At 42.5% G+C, this 15363-nt stretch overlaps 1 protein-coding gene across 1 annotated transcript; it reads right to left on the minus strand.

Moving 5' to 3' along the window:
* Positions 1 to 44: 44 nt before the first annotated feature.
* LOC120754870 (glycerol-3-phosphate dehydrogenase [NAD(+)], cytoplasmic-like) lies at positions 45 to 14681 on the minus strand. Its single transcript, XM_040068937.2, has 8 exons — positions 14569 to 14681; positions 10754 to 10931; positions 8701 to 8841; positions 7357 to 7495; positions 5634 to 5746; positions 3851 to 4084; positions 3594 to 3700; positions 45 to 2170 (listed from the first exon to the last, which is right to left on the minus strand). The coding sequence occupies exons 1-8, from the start codon at positions 14607 to 14609 to the stop codon at positions 2074 to 2076; spliced, it is 1050 nt and encodes a 349-aa protein (XP_039924871.1). The 5' UTR covers positions 14610 to 14681; the 3' UTR covers positions 45 to 2073.
* Positions 14682 to 15363: the final 682 nt, after the last annotated feature.

Genomic DNA, 15363 nt, shown 5'->3' on the forward strand with positions numbered 1-15363 from the left:
GTAATTTATTTTGTGAGAATGTTGAAAAACTAAATTACATCAAGTCTGCATATTGATCACGTTATTAAACTGTTATTTGATACACTTTGAATGTAAAAGATTCTATGTTATTATTAGCTCATACATGACTTATCAGAAATTCAGCCTGATGGTGAAGGAAGGAGGTTCCTGAATTCTCTATCCCATCCTCATGTACTTGACGCGTCAAAACTGTGCAACGTGTAAGTATTTTTCCACTTGAACTTGAATATCATCAATTCCCTGCTTTGTGTGAAGGATTTGGCCGCGTGATTCCCGTTTCAGTGGTAGGAGTGTTGGTGTTGCTCTGCAGAGCCCCGAGCTGTTGGGTGTGACTGGAGTTGGAGCAGGAGGAGCTGAGCTACCCTTGCTGCTGTTCAGCAGGTTCAGGGATGCTGCAGCCACTGCTTTTGGTTCCCAAGCTAGCTTTGCTGTCTGTGAGACTGAGATTTTTACAATATATTTGTAATTAGAATACATTATTATATATGTATTACTCTGCTAAATGTGAAAGACCTATCATTCCTCTAAAATGAGTTGAGATTAGTTTTATAATTGGCTCATTTTTTCCCCTCTAAGCAATATGACAGCAAGTACATAGATTTAAAAAACTTCCCTTCCTCTCTGCTATTTCAGAAAATCTGATAAAACACAGCAAAATTAGGTTACTCTTCCTTTTGGTTTGCCTTCTTTCAAAATAGGAGTGTTTCAAAAGGGGATTAAAGCTTATAAAATGTGCCACTGTTCATTTTGTAGAAGGTTTTAACTCTGAAAAAACATCAGGTATGTAAAGCTACCCAAGTACAGTTATAAGGTTTAAAAACATCAATGTTTCTAAAATTTATGCCGCTGCTAGCACAATAAAAAACCCCTGGTCTGTGAACCCAGTTTGTGTGCCAAATTCAGAAGGAGATGGAGATGTCTCTCCTGGATTTTCAGATGTGCTGCTTGAGCAGGATCAGGACAGGACTGCGCAGTCTGGAGAGGCGCGGGGAGCTGCACTGGTGTCAGGCCAGTGGAGTTTCCCGGTGCAGCTAAACTGCAGCCTGGTGTGGAATGCCAGTTTGCAGGAGTTCTGTGCGTCTATAGCGGTCGTTTCCATACACTTATAAAAAGTCAGGTATCACAGAGGGTTTGTCACTATTACTGGTTGCCCCCTCAAAATATCAGCAAGTCCACGAGCTGCAGGCTGAGCCCTGGGTACATCTCCCTGCCAACCTCCACTTCTCCCCTCAGCTGGTACCAATTAATGATGAGGACTTGCTAAGAAAATCTGATGTTAACAAAATTGTCTTTTGTTACTTCAGATTTTTTTTTTTCTGTATTTTAAAGAAATGCAGTATATGTAATCAAGGTCAGATTACTACTGAGGATTCCTAGTGTCCCAGATTTGAAACAAGCAATATGCCCATCCCAAACCCCTTCTCCTTTCCCCCACCCCTTAAACTGTTTTATTTATACATCTGATGAACATTCAGGTGTGTCTGAGCACAGTAATACCACCTATTTTTCCAAAGAAGCTTATACTAGGAAACAAAATCAAGGAAGGCCTAAATGTCCCAAAATACAAAATGTTGCGTTTGAGGGGAATTATGGAAAGGTAGTATCTGCCCATGTGAATGCATCTAACTGCTCTTGGATTTTTTTTAACTATAATTTATCTGTTTGAATGAGTTATTTGATTTTTTCCATGTTTTGTGCCATTCTGTAAGTAACTGTAAGCACAATGTTGAGTTTTATGTAATTGCTACAGCACTTCTGTAGAAATTACAAGGGAAACTGTTTTCAGTCAAGAAAATAATTATAGGGAAATACCCACATTACTAACTCAAATCAAATAATTTTAAGTTTTACTTCTTTTTCCTATTCCTTAGGTATAATGCTGAAATTAAAGGCAAATTTTTTTTTTTTTTACCCCAGGACAAGGGGAATGAAATACATTCTTTGCTGCTTTTACAGCAAGTGTCACACAACCTGTTTCTCTACTTCAATTGCTGTGGAGTGGACAGAAGTCCCAGGAAGGTGAGAATTCAGCCAGGTGAGGAGAAGGGATCTCTACATGTGCTCTGGGTGGTTCTGCAGGCACATGATGAAATCCTGGATTGATCGACCCTCGTAGCAGATCTTGTAGATGGTTGTAAATAATGGAAACCTGAAAGAAGGATGTAGGAATTAAAATGGTTTTTAAAGTTTATATGAATGTTTCTATTCCATTTTAACAGAAAGAATTGTTTTGTTCTGTTGAAAGTGGAAAAATTTTATCTCCCTTTACAATATAATTTTAGCTTGAAGCTTCCTTTACTGGAAGACTACTGGGCAAAGAAGAGGAGCTAAAGAGGGGTAAATTATGGGAGTGACAGCAGAGAAATTTTGTTTTGGAAACAAAATACCTATCCAGTATTTTTATTTAAGAACAATTTTGAATTGCATATCCTCTTCTCCTGCTGCGTGCAAAATGGATGTATTATTTGCAGTCATTACTGGTATCCAAAGGACTAAAAAGAATGAAAATGTCTAACAATTTTCTTTTCTTGGCTTAAAGGATTCTTTTCCTTTTACAAGCTGTCTTAGTCATGTGGTAAAAAATGAGTCCACTGAATCACTTGGAGCTGAGCATGTAACAAAGTGCAATTGTAGGATAATTATTAGATCAAGCTGTGATTTGAAGCTGCTGTCAAAATGAGCTTTCCATTTCTCTCTTAGTTTTAAAAGATAATGCCACTTGAACCTTCTGTATCTGTTCCAATTCTAATAAGTTTTTAAGGATTCATTTAGCAGTGTTTGACTTCTCAGTACTGCTAACATATGAGAGGAAATGGGATGGAGAGAAATTTAGCTCAGTTGTGTAAGTTGAGGCAAAGGTTTCAAATTATAAATAATCTTATATCATCCCAAGGAATTAAACGTACTTTTTACCTCAGCAGTACTTGTGGCACTAAAGCATTGATATCAGCACATATTACCTGTTCAGTGCATGTAAAAGTCTTTGATTAGGAATATGATCCTGAAATTTGTACTGAGATTATCAAGTTCAGGTTTGCACTGAGAGCAGGACTGCTGCAAGCTGCAATGATGGTATACTGAGAATAAGAAACTCTTTGACTCATAAATCATGTCTGCAAGATAATTCTGTGTATGGCCTTAAATCTTATTTGGGGGATGGGGATGTCTGGGAGGTTTCTTTACATTGTATTTTCTTTTGTTTCCTGTGTACGGGCCATTCACGTACGAGTTGGTGGTGATCTCTGTGGGTCCCTTCCAAATCCGAATTATTCTGTGATTGTTTTCCCTGCTGTTCCAATATGTGATCTCACATTACTCTGTCTTCTATTAGGCACTAAGTGCATCCCCTGAACCCACTCTCTGTCTATGACTTCCTTCTTCTAACACTGCTCAGCCCTTATCCCATTCAACTGACCCAGGCAATGAGGAGTCAAGCTAGGCTCTAGCAGTGGCCCAAGATGTAGAAAACAGAAATTAACAAGATAATTAAACACAAGTACAATTAAGGAGGCTATGAATCACTCATAATTTGTTGCTGATTTTGTTGTTTTTTTTAAAATCAAAGCACTTACTTATGGAGCATATCTTTCTGTTTCAGAATTTTGTAGACTTCGGCTGAGGTCTGAGGACCTTGCAGCTTTTGTCCATTCAGCATCTCATTTTCCAGTTCCTCAATGGACTAGAAGAGAGAAGACTGATTACTTGGGTCATAGGGGATACTGCTGTGATACCAGCAGTTATCAAGAAGGTAAGCAATTAATTATGCCTTTGTAAAACACAGAAAGACTTCTTCATGCATTAGCGTAAAGTATTTCAAAATCCTTCTTACTTTTCCTGTGCGAGCAAAGGCTTCCGCTACTTTTCTGTTGCGTCCCCCGTAGCAGGTGGTGATGAGATCAGCAACCCCACAGCTTTCCAAAAAGGTGGCTATTGACACTGGTCCCTTGCAGAACATCTTGGCAAAGGCCACCATCTCCATGAGGCCCAGACGTATCACTGCTGCCTTGGTGTTGTCGCCGAAGCTCAGTCCGTCGCAGAACCCCGCGCCCACCGCCACGATGTTCTAAAAGTGGGCCAGTGCAAAATACAGGGGAGGGAAGGAAACGGTCAGCCAAGGTGTGCAGCTCATCAGCGTGCACTGAGCTCCAAGGAAACCCCACAAATCTGTCTTCATCAGAACAAGGGTCAATTTCCAATGGCCGTGAGTTCATCTTATGAAGAAACAGGTCAGATAATGTTGAGCAAAAATTGCTGGACTTTTAGAAGATTTTTATTCAGTATCTGCTGTTACTCCCATGGGCAAAAACCAGAGCAGTGTTTTATACACTAATATTGTAATCACGTAGCATGTATTCAATTGTGTTTTGTTTTTCCACTAGTTCCAAGTTGGATCTCACTGACCTTTTTGTTTAACTATTTAAAATATCCCACACCGAGTCATACCTTTCTAGGTTTTCTTTGTGGGTCTGATTTGAGCAGACGTGGATTCTATGAAGATGCTGCAGTAGGTCAAATTTTAGGCTTATCTACAATAGAACTGCCCTTTTCTACAGCTTTAAACAAATCTCTCAGGATCCTAAACTTCTTCACAACTCCTCACCATTGTTTAGCATGCTTGCCTTCCCACCTTCCATTTCCCAGCTCCTAAATAAGTCCCTAAATAAATGTAGTTCAGTGTATATGAGTAATATCCCACGTAGTGCTACCATTGGCATGTTTGCTCCAGACATGTATATAGCCCAATGCACGTTTAGTTTTCTAGGTTTTTTATTAGAGGCAAAATCAAACTAATGATTTTTCACAAAACAGAAAAAAACCTCTCTCCCATCTGTACCTGCCCCCAGTTCGGCTCTGTGGCCAAAAGCAAAATCTGCAGTGTTTGGTTTTGTATGTCAAGAAATTTTATTTTTGTATGTGAAGCTAAATAGGACCAAGTCTTTCCTCATCTGTCATCCACCTCCTCCAAGGAAAGGTGAATTATTGAAGAATAAATGACTAAATGTGTAAAGAAGTAAAAAGCATCACAGGCTGAAGTCACTTTCAATTCATATATAAGCAAACTCAATCTCACACAATTGTCCCCTCCTTGGGGGAAACTTGGTGACTCTGGTGTCATTTCTGATCCCACCTGGGATCTCCGTGTGGGCGTTGCTGAACGCCACACAGACATGCTGCCAACACAGAGCATTGCTTCTGATGTGAATTTTCTAGCAGGTTAGTACTTAAACCATGGACATAGTTATTAGTGGAACTACCCTGTGTAGTGAGAGTCTCTATTTCATGTGCTCACAAGACACAGGCAAGAAAACACAGTGGATTAAACTCTGCTCTCAAAAACAGACATGCCTCTGGTAAAAAAAAGACAAAAATACAAGTATTTTGAAATGCTTTGCCTGCAGCTAATTTTAATTTTTAATTTTTATTCCAGATTGGAAAATTTATTTCCCAGGTTTATTTTCCAGGTTGGAAAACTGGCTCATGAGCGATGCATCTTGTCTGCACTCATTCACTCACGTGGTGACAGGACTCAAATTAGACCCTGTGGCTTACAGAAGACTCAGGTGAGGTCAGAATTTGGCCCTAATAAAACATATTGGTTTGAAAACACTCACTTTTAAGGCTCCACAAAGCTCCACTGTATCGGAGTCAAGCACTACAGTAATCCTGAAATTGGGGGTCTGCATTAATTCTTTGAAGATTTCCCCTTGCGTTTCATTTTTGCAGCCTGTGGGAAGGAAGGATGAAAGAGCACTTTCACAATGTTTCAGAGTGCACACAGTTAACCTGAAATAAGGTTCTAGGGACTTACTTCAGCTTTTGTGATCCCAGTCCCAAGGTGTTGCTAAACCAGAGATGGTGCAACAGCCGCTTCTGCTGCTGGATACCAGTGTTAAGTGTAGGCAACTCCAGGGCATTGATCAACGTTGCTTAATGACACTTTAAAGAGCTTAAAAGTAGATACCCCCTAATGAATTTTTCTGTCTGAGAAAGCTTGTACAACCACAGACCTTACAAAAGACATTATTTATAAACCATTTCCTGCAGGACAATGGTATAATTTCTGCTTTGAAAATGTAAATCTGTGTCACTGCCATGTACTATGATGGGGCACAAATGACTATTGGCTAGTTACAGGGGGACCCACAGATGATGAAATTGAAGGTTGGCAGTGCTAAAACCTTTTTCCTACCAATTCTAGAGGTCATGTATCATGTTGTTACAGTGCTCAGCCAAGGAGAGCCCTTAGTGCTGAAGGAACTGAGGTTTGCCTTGACCCAGAGAGCCCCTGGCCAGCTGGGCAAAGACCTTTGAACAGTTTCACTTGAGTTTTGTAGAAGGTAGCTTGGTTTCCTTCAGGGAGAGCTCAGCTGTGAGTTTTACTGGCCTAGGGCACCACACTCTGGTGGCTGGGAGGTTTCTCACCATCTCATGAAAAACGTAAAGTTTGCTGCTTCTTGTTCTTCACAATACCAGTTCTCTTTGAGGCAGCTGTTTCTGGGTTCATGGCTTTCCATGAGGATAAAAGTAAGGGGCAAAGCTCTTTGCATAGTCATCATCACATCATGGCTTCAAACCAGGCCTGCAGAAGTTGAATTCCGCCCAGCAGAATTAATATAGCTCAGCTCTCCTAACCATGTCTTTCAGTAACAAATGCCCAGCTGGTACAGTTTGCACCGTTACTGTAATATTTGCAAGGCAAAGGAACACTATTGCAACACAATTTATTTTTCTTTTGCCTTTCCTAGCTATGGAAGGATGTATCTTTAATTTTGACTGACTTTAAAAATCTCTGAGCTTTAAAAACTACTGGATGAACTTTCCAAATCAGGTCAGACTCAGTCTTGGGAGGATCTGAGGCCGTGTCTTGGCAAGCAGTCCAAATGGGAGAGAAGAACAGAATGTTACTGGGTTTTCCTTTCCAAACAAAGAAATTTTAAGATGAAGAAATACACCTCTGGGAGTATGAGCACATAAGAGCTTCTGATTACACTTTTTTATCTAGACTGTATTGTGTATCAACTGCTGATGTACTCCATGTTGAGCTCTACAGACACAAAAGGTGGCTCTTGCCAATTTCTACAGAAACAAGATTAAGCTGTGATATTTTCAATGGATTAAATTAGCTCTCAGCACTGAAACCCACTGTCAATTTGAATCTTATTCTTTCAGCATCGAACTCTCTGGGAATAATCCTGGCTCCCTGAAGGAGCTCAGCAGGCACTGCTCCACTCAGGAACTACCTGGGACCAGCCACATCCTCCTGCTTCTTCCAGAGGTTATCCTGCCACAGGTGACTTTAAACCCCAGCTGTAATGGACTCTTTGCAATAGTTACCAATGGTGGTTTCACAGAACTTCTCATCAGCCACTTCTTTGGCTATGTTGGCCCCCATCAGCACACTCATCTCTATTTTCAGTTGCTCTCGAATGAGGTCAGAGATGAGCTTCAGGCCATCAGGACCCTCATCAATCCCCTGAAAAGTAGTTAAAGCCAGGGTATTAGAATAGGAAAATGACAGCAGCAGAGAACTGGTAAAGCAGAAGGTGTTCTATTGCCTGCAGCTCTCTGGTTTTAATTGAAAAAAAAGGGTTTTACAATCACTAGTGTTAGCCATTAATACAAATGCTCTGGGTTTGTACTTTGGTAGCTGCAAATTCAAGGCAAGCTCAGGGAGAAGGGGTGACAGTCAAGGTAATCCTGCACGAGGTCTCACTCACATCAACTGCTGCTGTCCTGAGGCTTGCTTTCTTTGATGTTGTATTTTTCCTTTCAGTTAAATTTCTGTGGTACAGGATCAGACATTTAAAATTAAGTCTATTAGAAATGGCTTTTTTTTGCAAGATCTAAGTATTAATCAGAGTGCTTTTTGGGTGTTAAGAAGTATACTGAACTGTCTTGGGTTTTTTTAAGCTAAATTTTCAGAAATTTCCTTCCTCTCCCTCCTTTCTCTCTTCTCCTTACTGCTGCTTATGAGATAATTTCTGCAGAGGGAAAGAGCTGATACTGAAGTCTGAAAACTTTAATTACATTTCTTTCATTACATTTTAAGTGGGATATTTCCTGTAATGCAATCAAAAAAAGAAGTGGTAAGACTACATTTCTATGCTCTGCCTCTGGCTTTTAGTCTGACATTCTCTTAAAATATTAATTCCTTTTAAGATTACAATAATCTGGTACCTCTCTAACCTTGAAAAGAGATTCCTTAGTTCATGCCAGGTTGAAATTGCTTCACTTTTGCAAAATCATTAGTGTTATTATGCCATTTTAATGCTGCCAAGAACAACTTTAGCATGTACTTGGAAGAGGCACTTTGAGTTCTCAGTTAGGAGTTAACTGAGGCTGTAGTCTCAGAGTATGTTTTCTGGAAGCAATGCCAGCTTTATCCACCCCTTCTTCTGCCCATTTTTCATCTCCATGCTGGTCCGAGTGGGAACTGATCCAGGCTAAACATGAGTGGCAAAGACAGATCCTCTTAGCCTGGATAGATTGCCCCATCCTTCCCTCCTCAAGCCACAAGAGCAGCAGAAGGGCTGGCAGAGGTGGGCAAGTTTTAACTCTTGCAGAAAGAAATCCTTGTGTTTATGCAGAGCATACAGCTGAGGGCTGCAGCTCCTGCCCTTAAGTTGGAGCTGTTTATTTAATCCATATTGACTGGGTACTGTGGGGACAACAACTTACCTTGATCAGGGAAATCCCAAATGTCCCAGGTTTTATCTGTCCTGCAATCTGCTCACAGATTCGTCCAATAAATTGATGTGGCAGAACAAACACTAAGATATCTGCCCCGTTTGCTGCTTCAGCCACATCTGGTACAGCCACCTAGGACAAGAGTGACAAACAAAATGAGCCTCAGGTAGGAATCCTCAGTCTTGCAAGACACCATCATGCCAAAGCCATGGCAGATGCAGTGTGAATGTCCTTAATTTTAACTGCCTCTGTGGCATAACTGCCAGTTCTCCACACAAGCAGCTACAGATCTCTTCTGAAATATCCAAAGCACCTGAACTGTTTTGGGGTTGGATTTCTAATTTTTTTTTCTTTTTTTCTTTTTTTTTTTTTTAATGATTTAACCCTGTGTAGATAATCTGGGGAAGATGGTATACTTCATAAATTTACAGTGTGCTGGGAAGCCCCTTCATCATCTTGAGTCATGAAGGTAGCTGACCAACCCCATATGATTCTTCTGGAATGAGTGGTAGCACTGGGGAGCAAAGGAGAAAAGTGGGGTGGTGGGACGGAGGCTCTTCTGGAAATCTTTCGTTTCTATAGGTCACCAGCTGAGTTACTGAGGAATAAACTATATCAAAAGGCAGGGATTATAATCATCTTTGGGTCGGTATGTGCCTTCATTTTAAATATACTGTAATTTTCCCAACAGTTACAAAAACCTATACAACATGCTTAAAAACTACCTAGCTGTATCTTCCTCCAAATGCTGGTGTTACTCAGAACAACAATGCATGCCAGGCTACAGAGGCAAGAGCAGGTGAATTTGAGCCTGCTAGAAGCACTTTACAGTAGGAGAAAATACCACTCTTGGATGCAGCTTGGAACATGCAGCCTTAAGCAAGTGGGATTCCCAGCAGGAAAACCAGAGCTGCTGCCAGCCAGGCTGCTTCTCTGGGAAAACAGTAAAGTGGAAGCAGGGCAGAGGTTGGCAGCACTGCACAGGCTGTGCTCCTGTTTCTCCAAAATGCTGCAGAGCAATGCAAGGAAAAGCTCAGATTGTTTGGTGGGTTTTTTTTTTGTGGTTTTTTTTTTTGTTTTTTTTTTTTTTTTTTTTCCCTCAGTTGGTGATGGTCTGAGGATCCCTCTACTGCAACCAGCTGATTTTTGCTGGTGAAGCTTCAGGCTTTGCTCTAAACAGGGTGAGGCTGGCCTCAAGGGATGATGACAAGCCTGTTGATCTGCTAGAGGGTTGTAAAAATAACAGTGACAAGTCAGTTGTAACCCAGGAGAACTGTGTGCCAAGTTCAAACACCAGGAGGGCAAATATGCAATCACAGCGCAAAATGGAATACTAAATATAACCACTTGCCAAGCAAGGAGACCTGCCACTCGCAGCATTTTAACTTCCCTTTACAACTGCAGCTGTTCTAAAAATGTGGCACTCTTCACAAAGCAGTGGCATTTGGCAAAATCTTGAACAGCCAAACCTCCTCACCTCACTTGCTTCAGTAGCAGCAAATTATCTAAGGTGATTAATTTAAGTAGAAATGTGTAACTTGGTATTTTAAATGTCCATGAAAGTAACTATCTGGTATTTTTTGATGGAATTGAGAGTTTTCTTAACTACAGCTGTCCTGAACTCACCCATGAGCTGATAGCTCATTCTTCATCTCCTTGTAAGCCACAGCCTCTGCTTTTGATTTCTTTTTCTGAAGAAAGGAGAACAGGAGCTTTGCCTGTTTTTCCAGAAGATGCTGTGGGTTTGAAATAGCTCTGTGTAGACAGATCTCTGCCTGCCATTTCTAGAGTTGTGCTGATCTCTGCTAGGGAGGAGGATGGTGTGATACCAGCACAGACACAGTGGGTGTTTGAAGTTGCGTGTGACATACAAGACAAGCAGAAATCACAGAACTGAATTATATTCCAGGGAGTTATAGTGGAGTGAGTTAGGTGGGAAACTAGAACAAAGCAGTGAATTGCTTCCTAATTTTTTTTTTTCTGATGTTGCCTCCCTTATAAAGAGATCCAAACAAACAAATTAAGTGAATTTTTTTTGACTTACCACATTGTGGGGTATCTTGTATCCAGGCAGATATTTAATGTTTTCATGTTCCTGGTTGATGATTTCTGAGAGTTTTCTTCCATTGATGATCTCTTCAAACACCCACATCTTGACAGTCGGATCAAATCTGTTGGACTTCTGGACATTTTTGCCAATGATTCTTGCTATGGCTGATCCCCTTCAAAATAAAATTAAAATAACTATAAGGGGAAAAGTACTTCTATTGTGAATTGGAAACATGAGTTACTTTAAACATAACCCATAAAAAGCCTATGCTATAAAGCTGTCTAGGTGCTTGCAACATTTATCAGAAAGCTTTGTCTACTACCCTCTATCAACAGCCTCTCAAGTTTAAAAACAGGGAAAGTATAACGGGGGAAAAATATAACTGCAATAATGGAACTGAAGTAGTATCAAAAGTTATAGAGCAGGAGTGGGATGTACCATCAACAGCACTAAAAATACATTGTCTGAGGTTAAAATCTCTTATGGTCCTCAGATAATTCTGGTTTTTTGTCAAGATTGATAAATGTAAAATAATCCAGGTGGTAAATAAGTGCTGAGCAATCTTGCTGTGACAGTCTTTGTGCATCTCATGTAAAATAGATGCATCCCACTTTCCTATCCGTAACCAAACAGTTGCAATAAGAGTTTATGTAAGAGCTAAATGCTCAGAAAAAGACCAAACAACCCTTCAATCTGGTGGTTTCTCTTTACTTATTGTTCTAGTTTTCCCTGTAACAGGACCTGTAATACTTGCAGCCTGAGGATATTTTAACCATCCAGTTTACTCATCTTGAGTCATGCTGAGCATTTTTAATTTCAGGTCAGACGATAATTTTATTCCCCCATCATCACTGCAGCCTTGCAAACACTCACACGGCAAGGGAGAATTAGAAACCAAGCAGAAAATATTGGAAGTATTGTTTAATGAACTTTAAATTATCTGGGGAAGAAGGGTGATTATTGTTACTCCTCTCTTCCTTCTCTCCATTTTAATGCTACTTTAATCTCTCAGGTATTCGCCACTTCATTAACACAAGTGAAAGAGAACCTCCACTTGCAGCACTCTTGTCCTCTGACCCAGTTATAACAAGGAGCATGAATAGGATTTAGCTGTGGTGTGTGTTCTGGAACTGATAAAGTTCTTGGGGAAATCAAAGACAAAGTCCAGGTAGGTCTGTGCTGTTAATGATTCAAAAGGAAACCACATTGTAACTGACCCTCCTTGGTTCACTCATATTTTTCATGTAACAGATTTGCATAAGGTTAAATTGCTCAATAACTTATAAGATCTTATTAATAGATAATTAAGGACTTAATCTTTAATGACAAAGAAAACCAAAGAGATCAGGTTTCACTTTGCTCAGTGTTGATTATATGCTATATCCTGAGCTGCTGTAGTGCTTTTTTATTTAGTTATTCAGTTTGGGGCTTTTTTGGTTGTTTGGGGGGTTTGTTTTATTTTGTAATGGATGATTTGGTTTGGTCCTTTACCATATTTAGGGAAGTGTTTTAACGGTTAACCTTTACTGCAAGAATTCTGCTGTTTTGAAAGAAAGGCATGCAGTTATATCATACATTCATATTATTTATAAAGTTGCTTATATTCTGGTTCTCTTCCCCTGCTATCAACAGAGGGCACATTCAAAGCTTGAGCTGAGGATGAATTTTGGCTCCACACAAATGTGTATTAACAAGAAAAAGGTTTGGGTTTTTTTCATAAATATGTACATTCATTGTCCGGGTTATCCAGCACAACCTGGATGATGAACTTACACATCAAGCCAACCCATAAAAATAACTTTTATAGCTAAGTACCAAGAACATAAGATTTTCTGTTGAAAGATGCAGACTCCACCTGTAATCCCTGAAATCCTGAATGGGACTTGCAGCTCTCAGTAGATAAACACAAACCCTCCTGCACCTACTGGCAACCACAAAATGCAGTGTAGCACTTGCTTCGCTCAACCATACCACTCATGAGCCTCCTGGCAGTGTTGACTTAGCAAGTCCCCGTGACCTGCTGAACTTCTGCAGCTGACATGAGCTTTTGCAACATTCTGTGTCACGTGTCAGCCACGATTCTGAGCCGCAGGAAAGCCTCAAGAGCACGGATCTGAGCTGCCACCCAAATATTTATGAGGAACATAAGAAAAAAAATATGTTTGCCAAAGGTAAACACTGTATTTCTCTGTAGCACTAAAACAACCTGTTCTGCCACCAAGGCTATGAATAGATGTTATTCATATATCAGAGCACAATGTTTATGTCCTCCCTGAGGATTTTAGAGTTGGTGTATATGGCAGGAAGCAAGAGATGGGCCCAGGCAGACAGGCAGTATGGGTTAGTAGATGGTATTGAATGGGCTGGGGTCTCAGGATCTCTGTAGTATAGCTCTTTTCAAGTTTGTAGGTACATGTGGAAAAACAGAGAAACTTCCTCAAGTACAGATCTGAATACAGCTAAGTGACTTGAAATGATGTCCCGTGGGAAGGTGGACAGCCTGGGAAAAGCAGGAGGTCCCTGCTTGAGGATGCAGCAAGAGAATGATGAAGTTTGTGAAAAAGTTGCCTTCCAAACATGCAGTCATGACTGTTGAGAGCTTGGAAGAGACACTGAGATGCCTGCAGAGGCAGGTGAGGGGAGAGAAAGTCACAGGGGAAGGGATGTCTTCCCTGAAAAAACGTGAGAGCAGCAGTTGAGGAAACAAGTGATGGGGCTAGAGAAAGCCAGAAGTGTGACAATGAGGTCCAGAAAACTTGTCTGTGCAGATACAGCAAAAGGCTGTATCCAAGAGATGTCATGCACAAAGAGAATGCATTGAGGGCAGTGGACTGTTTTTACAAGGCAGGAAGGCAGAGAGCCGTGCTTTAACTCTGCTGCGTTCTCGGCAGCTCACAGGCAACCACTCCCTCAATTACTGATTTTCTGTCATTACTTCCACCTAGCTGTCAGATATTTTTAAAATCTTAAGGAGCTTTCTCTCCTTGTACAAAAGCAATCACCAGAACTACCTGGAGGCTGGGTTTGCTAATCCCAGATGCATGCACATGCATGTTGGTCTGTTTGTGCTCAGTGTACAGAAAACATAAGTAAGATGCTAAGTCCTATGAGATGGATTTACTGATCTTACCAAGGTCTGTGAGACTCAAGGAGCTCTGGAGACCTGTGCTTTGTCTGGGCTGGAAAGGACTGAGCAGTAGCAAACATATTCTTAAGAATGAGGATAAATGGGAGACCTGAACACCATGCTGTGTCCTCACAAAGATGCCGAAGGACGCGCTGAGGAGGGTGGAAGTGAAAGGTGCCGATACATTGTGGCTTTAAATGAAGCCTTTGCCCCGGTTCCTTCAGAGGGACGCAAACAGCATCGCCACCCTTCTCACCGCTGAGTGCTTCAACCTGAACTGCTGGGGCCCTGCCGCAGGCACACACAGCGACAGCTGCAGCTCCGGGCCTCTCCGGGTTCTGTCGCCAGGCTTCTAGCGGCTCACACACCTGGGGAGATGCGGGAGCCTCGTGTCTTGCCAGTTCTCATCGAGTGGCGCATCTCCCGGCTCCGATGGTCCCTGCGCAGGAGCCCGGAGCCGCGGCAGGACGGGGCCGGGGTCGCGGTTTCAGGACCATGGAGACGCTCCGCGCCCCCCGCCCGCCGCTCCCCGTACCGCACCTGTTGCCGAGCCCCCGCCCGCCGCGGCGGGGGGAAAAACCGAGGAAGGAACGGGGGTAGGAGGAGGAAAAGGGAAAGACATGAGGAAAAAAAAAAGGGAGGAAGGCAAACGGAGAACCCCCCCCCGCGCTGCGGCACTCACCAGTTCCCCGAGCCGACGATGCAGACGCGGAGCGGCGACATCCTGAGGGCTGCGTTCCGCCCGCGGGGCTCGGGCTCGGGCTCGGTCCCTCCCGCCCGCCAGCACCGCCCCTGCCGCCCGGCCCGGCCCCCGGCGGTGCGGGAGGGACGGGCGTGAGCGGGCGGCGGCCTCGGGACAGCGCCGGGTGCTCCCCGGCCCCGCCTGCGGCCCCGCCGGGTGCTCTGCCCGGGTCCAGCCTTGAGCCGAGGGCTGCCCTGCGAGCGGGGGATTCAGCGCCCTGGAAAGGGGAACGGGGAAAATGGTGCCTCCTCCGAAATGTACGGGGATAAGGACATGAGTGGGGAAAGCGGGAAGCCCTGCGCTTCTCGCGGGGTGAGACTTTCCTGCCCACCGGCAGCCCCGAGGGTTTCGGTAGGATGGATAACGTGGCAGAGTCTGTGGCAGAGGGACACAAGCTGTGCTCCTCGGGACAGTGAGAGACATCTCAAGGTCTCACCTGCCCTGTCCCACGAAGAGTAATCACTTAAATCCAGTCACACTAGGAACACACCAAGAAAAGGCTATGAGTGCATCAGCAGAGCCAAATTCAGCTGATAAATCCTGAACTATACCACAGCTCTTAATATGAGATGTCAAATATAAGTTGTCTGCAAGGAAGAACGAAAAAGAGTGTTAGTCCTTTTCTCCTACATTGCTTAATCATGCATAACACCCTACAAATGACCACATTTTATCTCTCAGCCCCCTAGTACACCCTGTCTCCTCTTCAAAGCATCCTTCTCTCATTTTTGAGCC

This window comes from Hirundo rustica, chromosome 7 (assembly GCF_015227805.2).
Source record: "Hirundo rustica isolate bHirRus1 chromosome 7, bHirRus1.pri.v3, whole genome shotgun sequence".
Classification (NCBI taxonomy): Eukaryota; Metazoa; Chordata; class Aves; order Passeriformes; family Hirundinidae; genus Hirundo; species Hirundo rustica.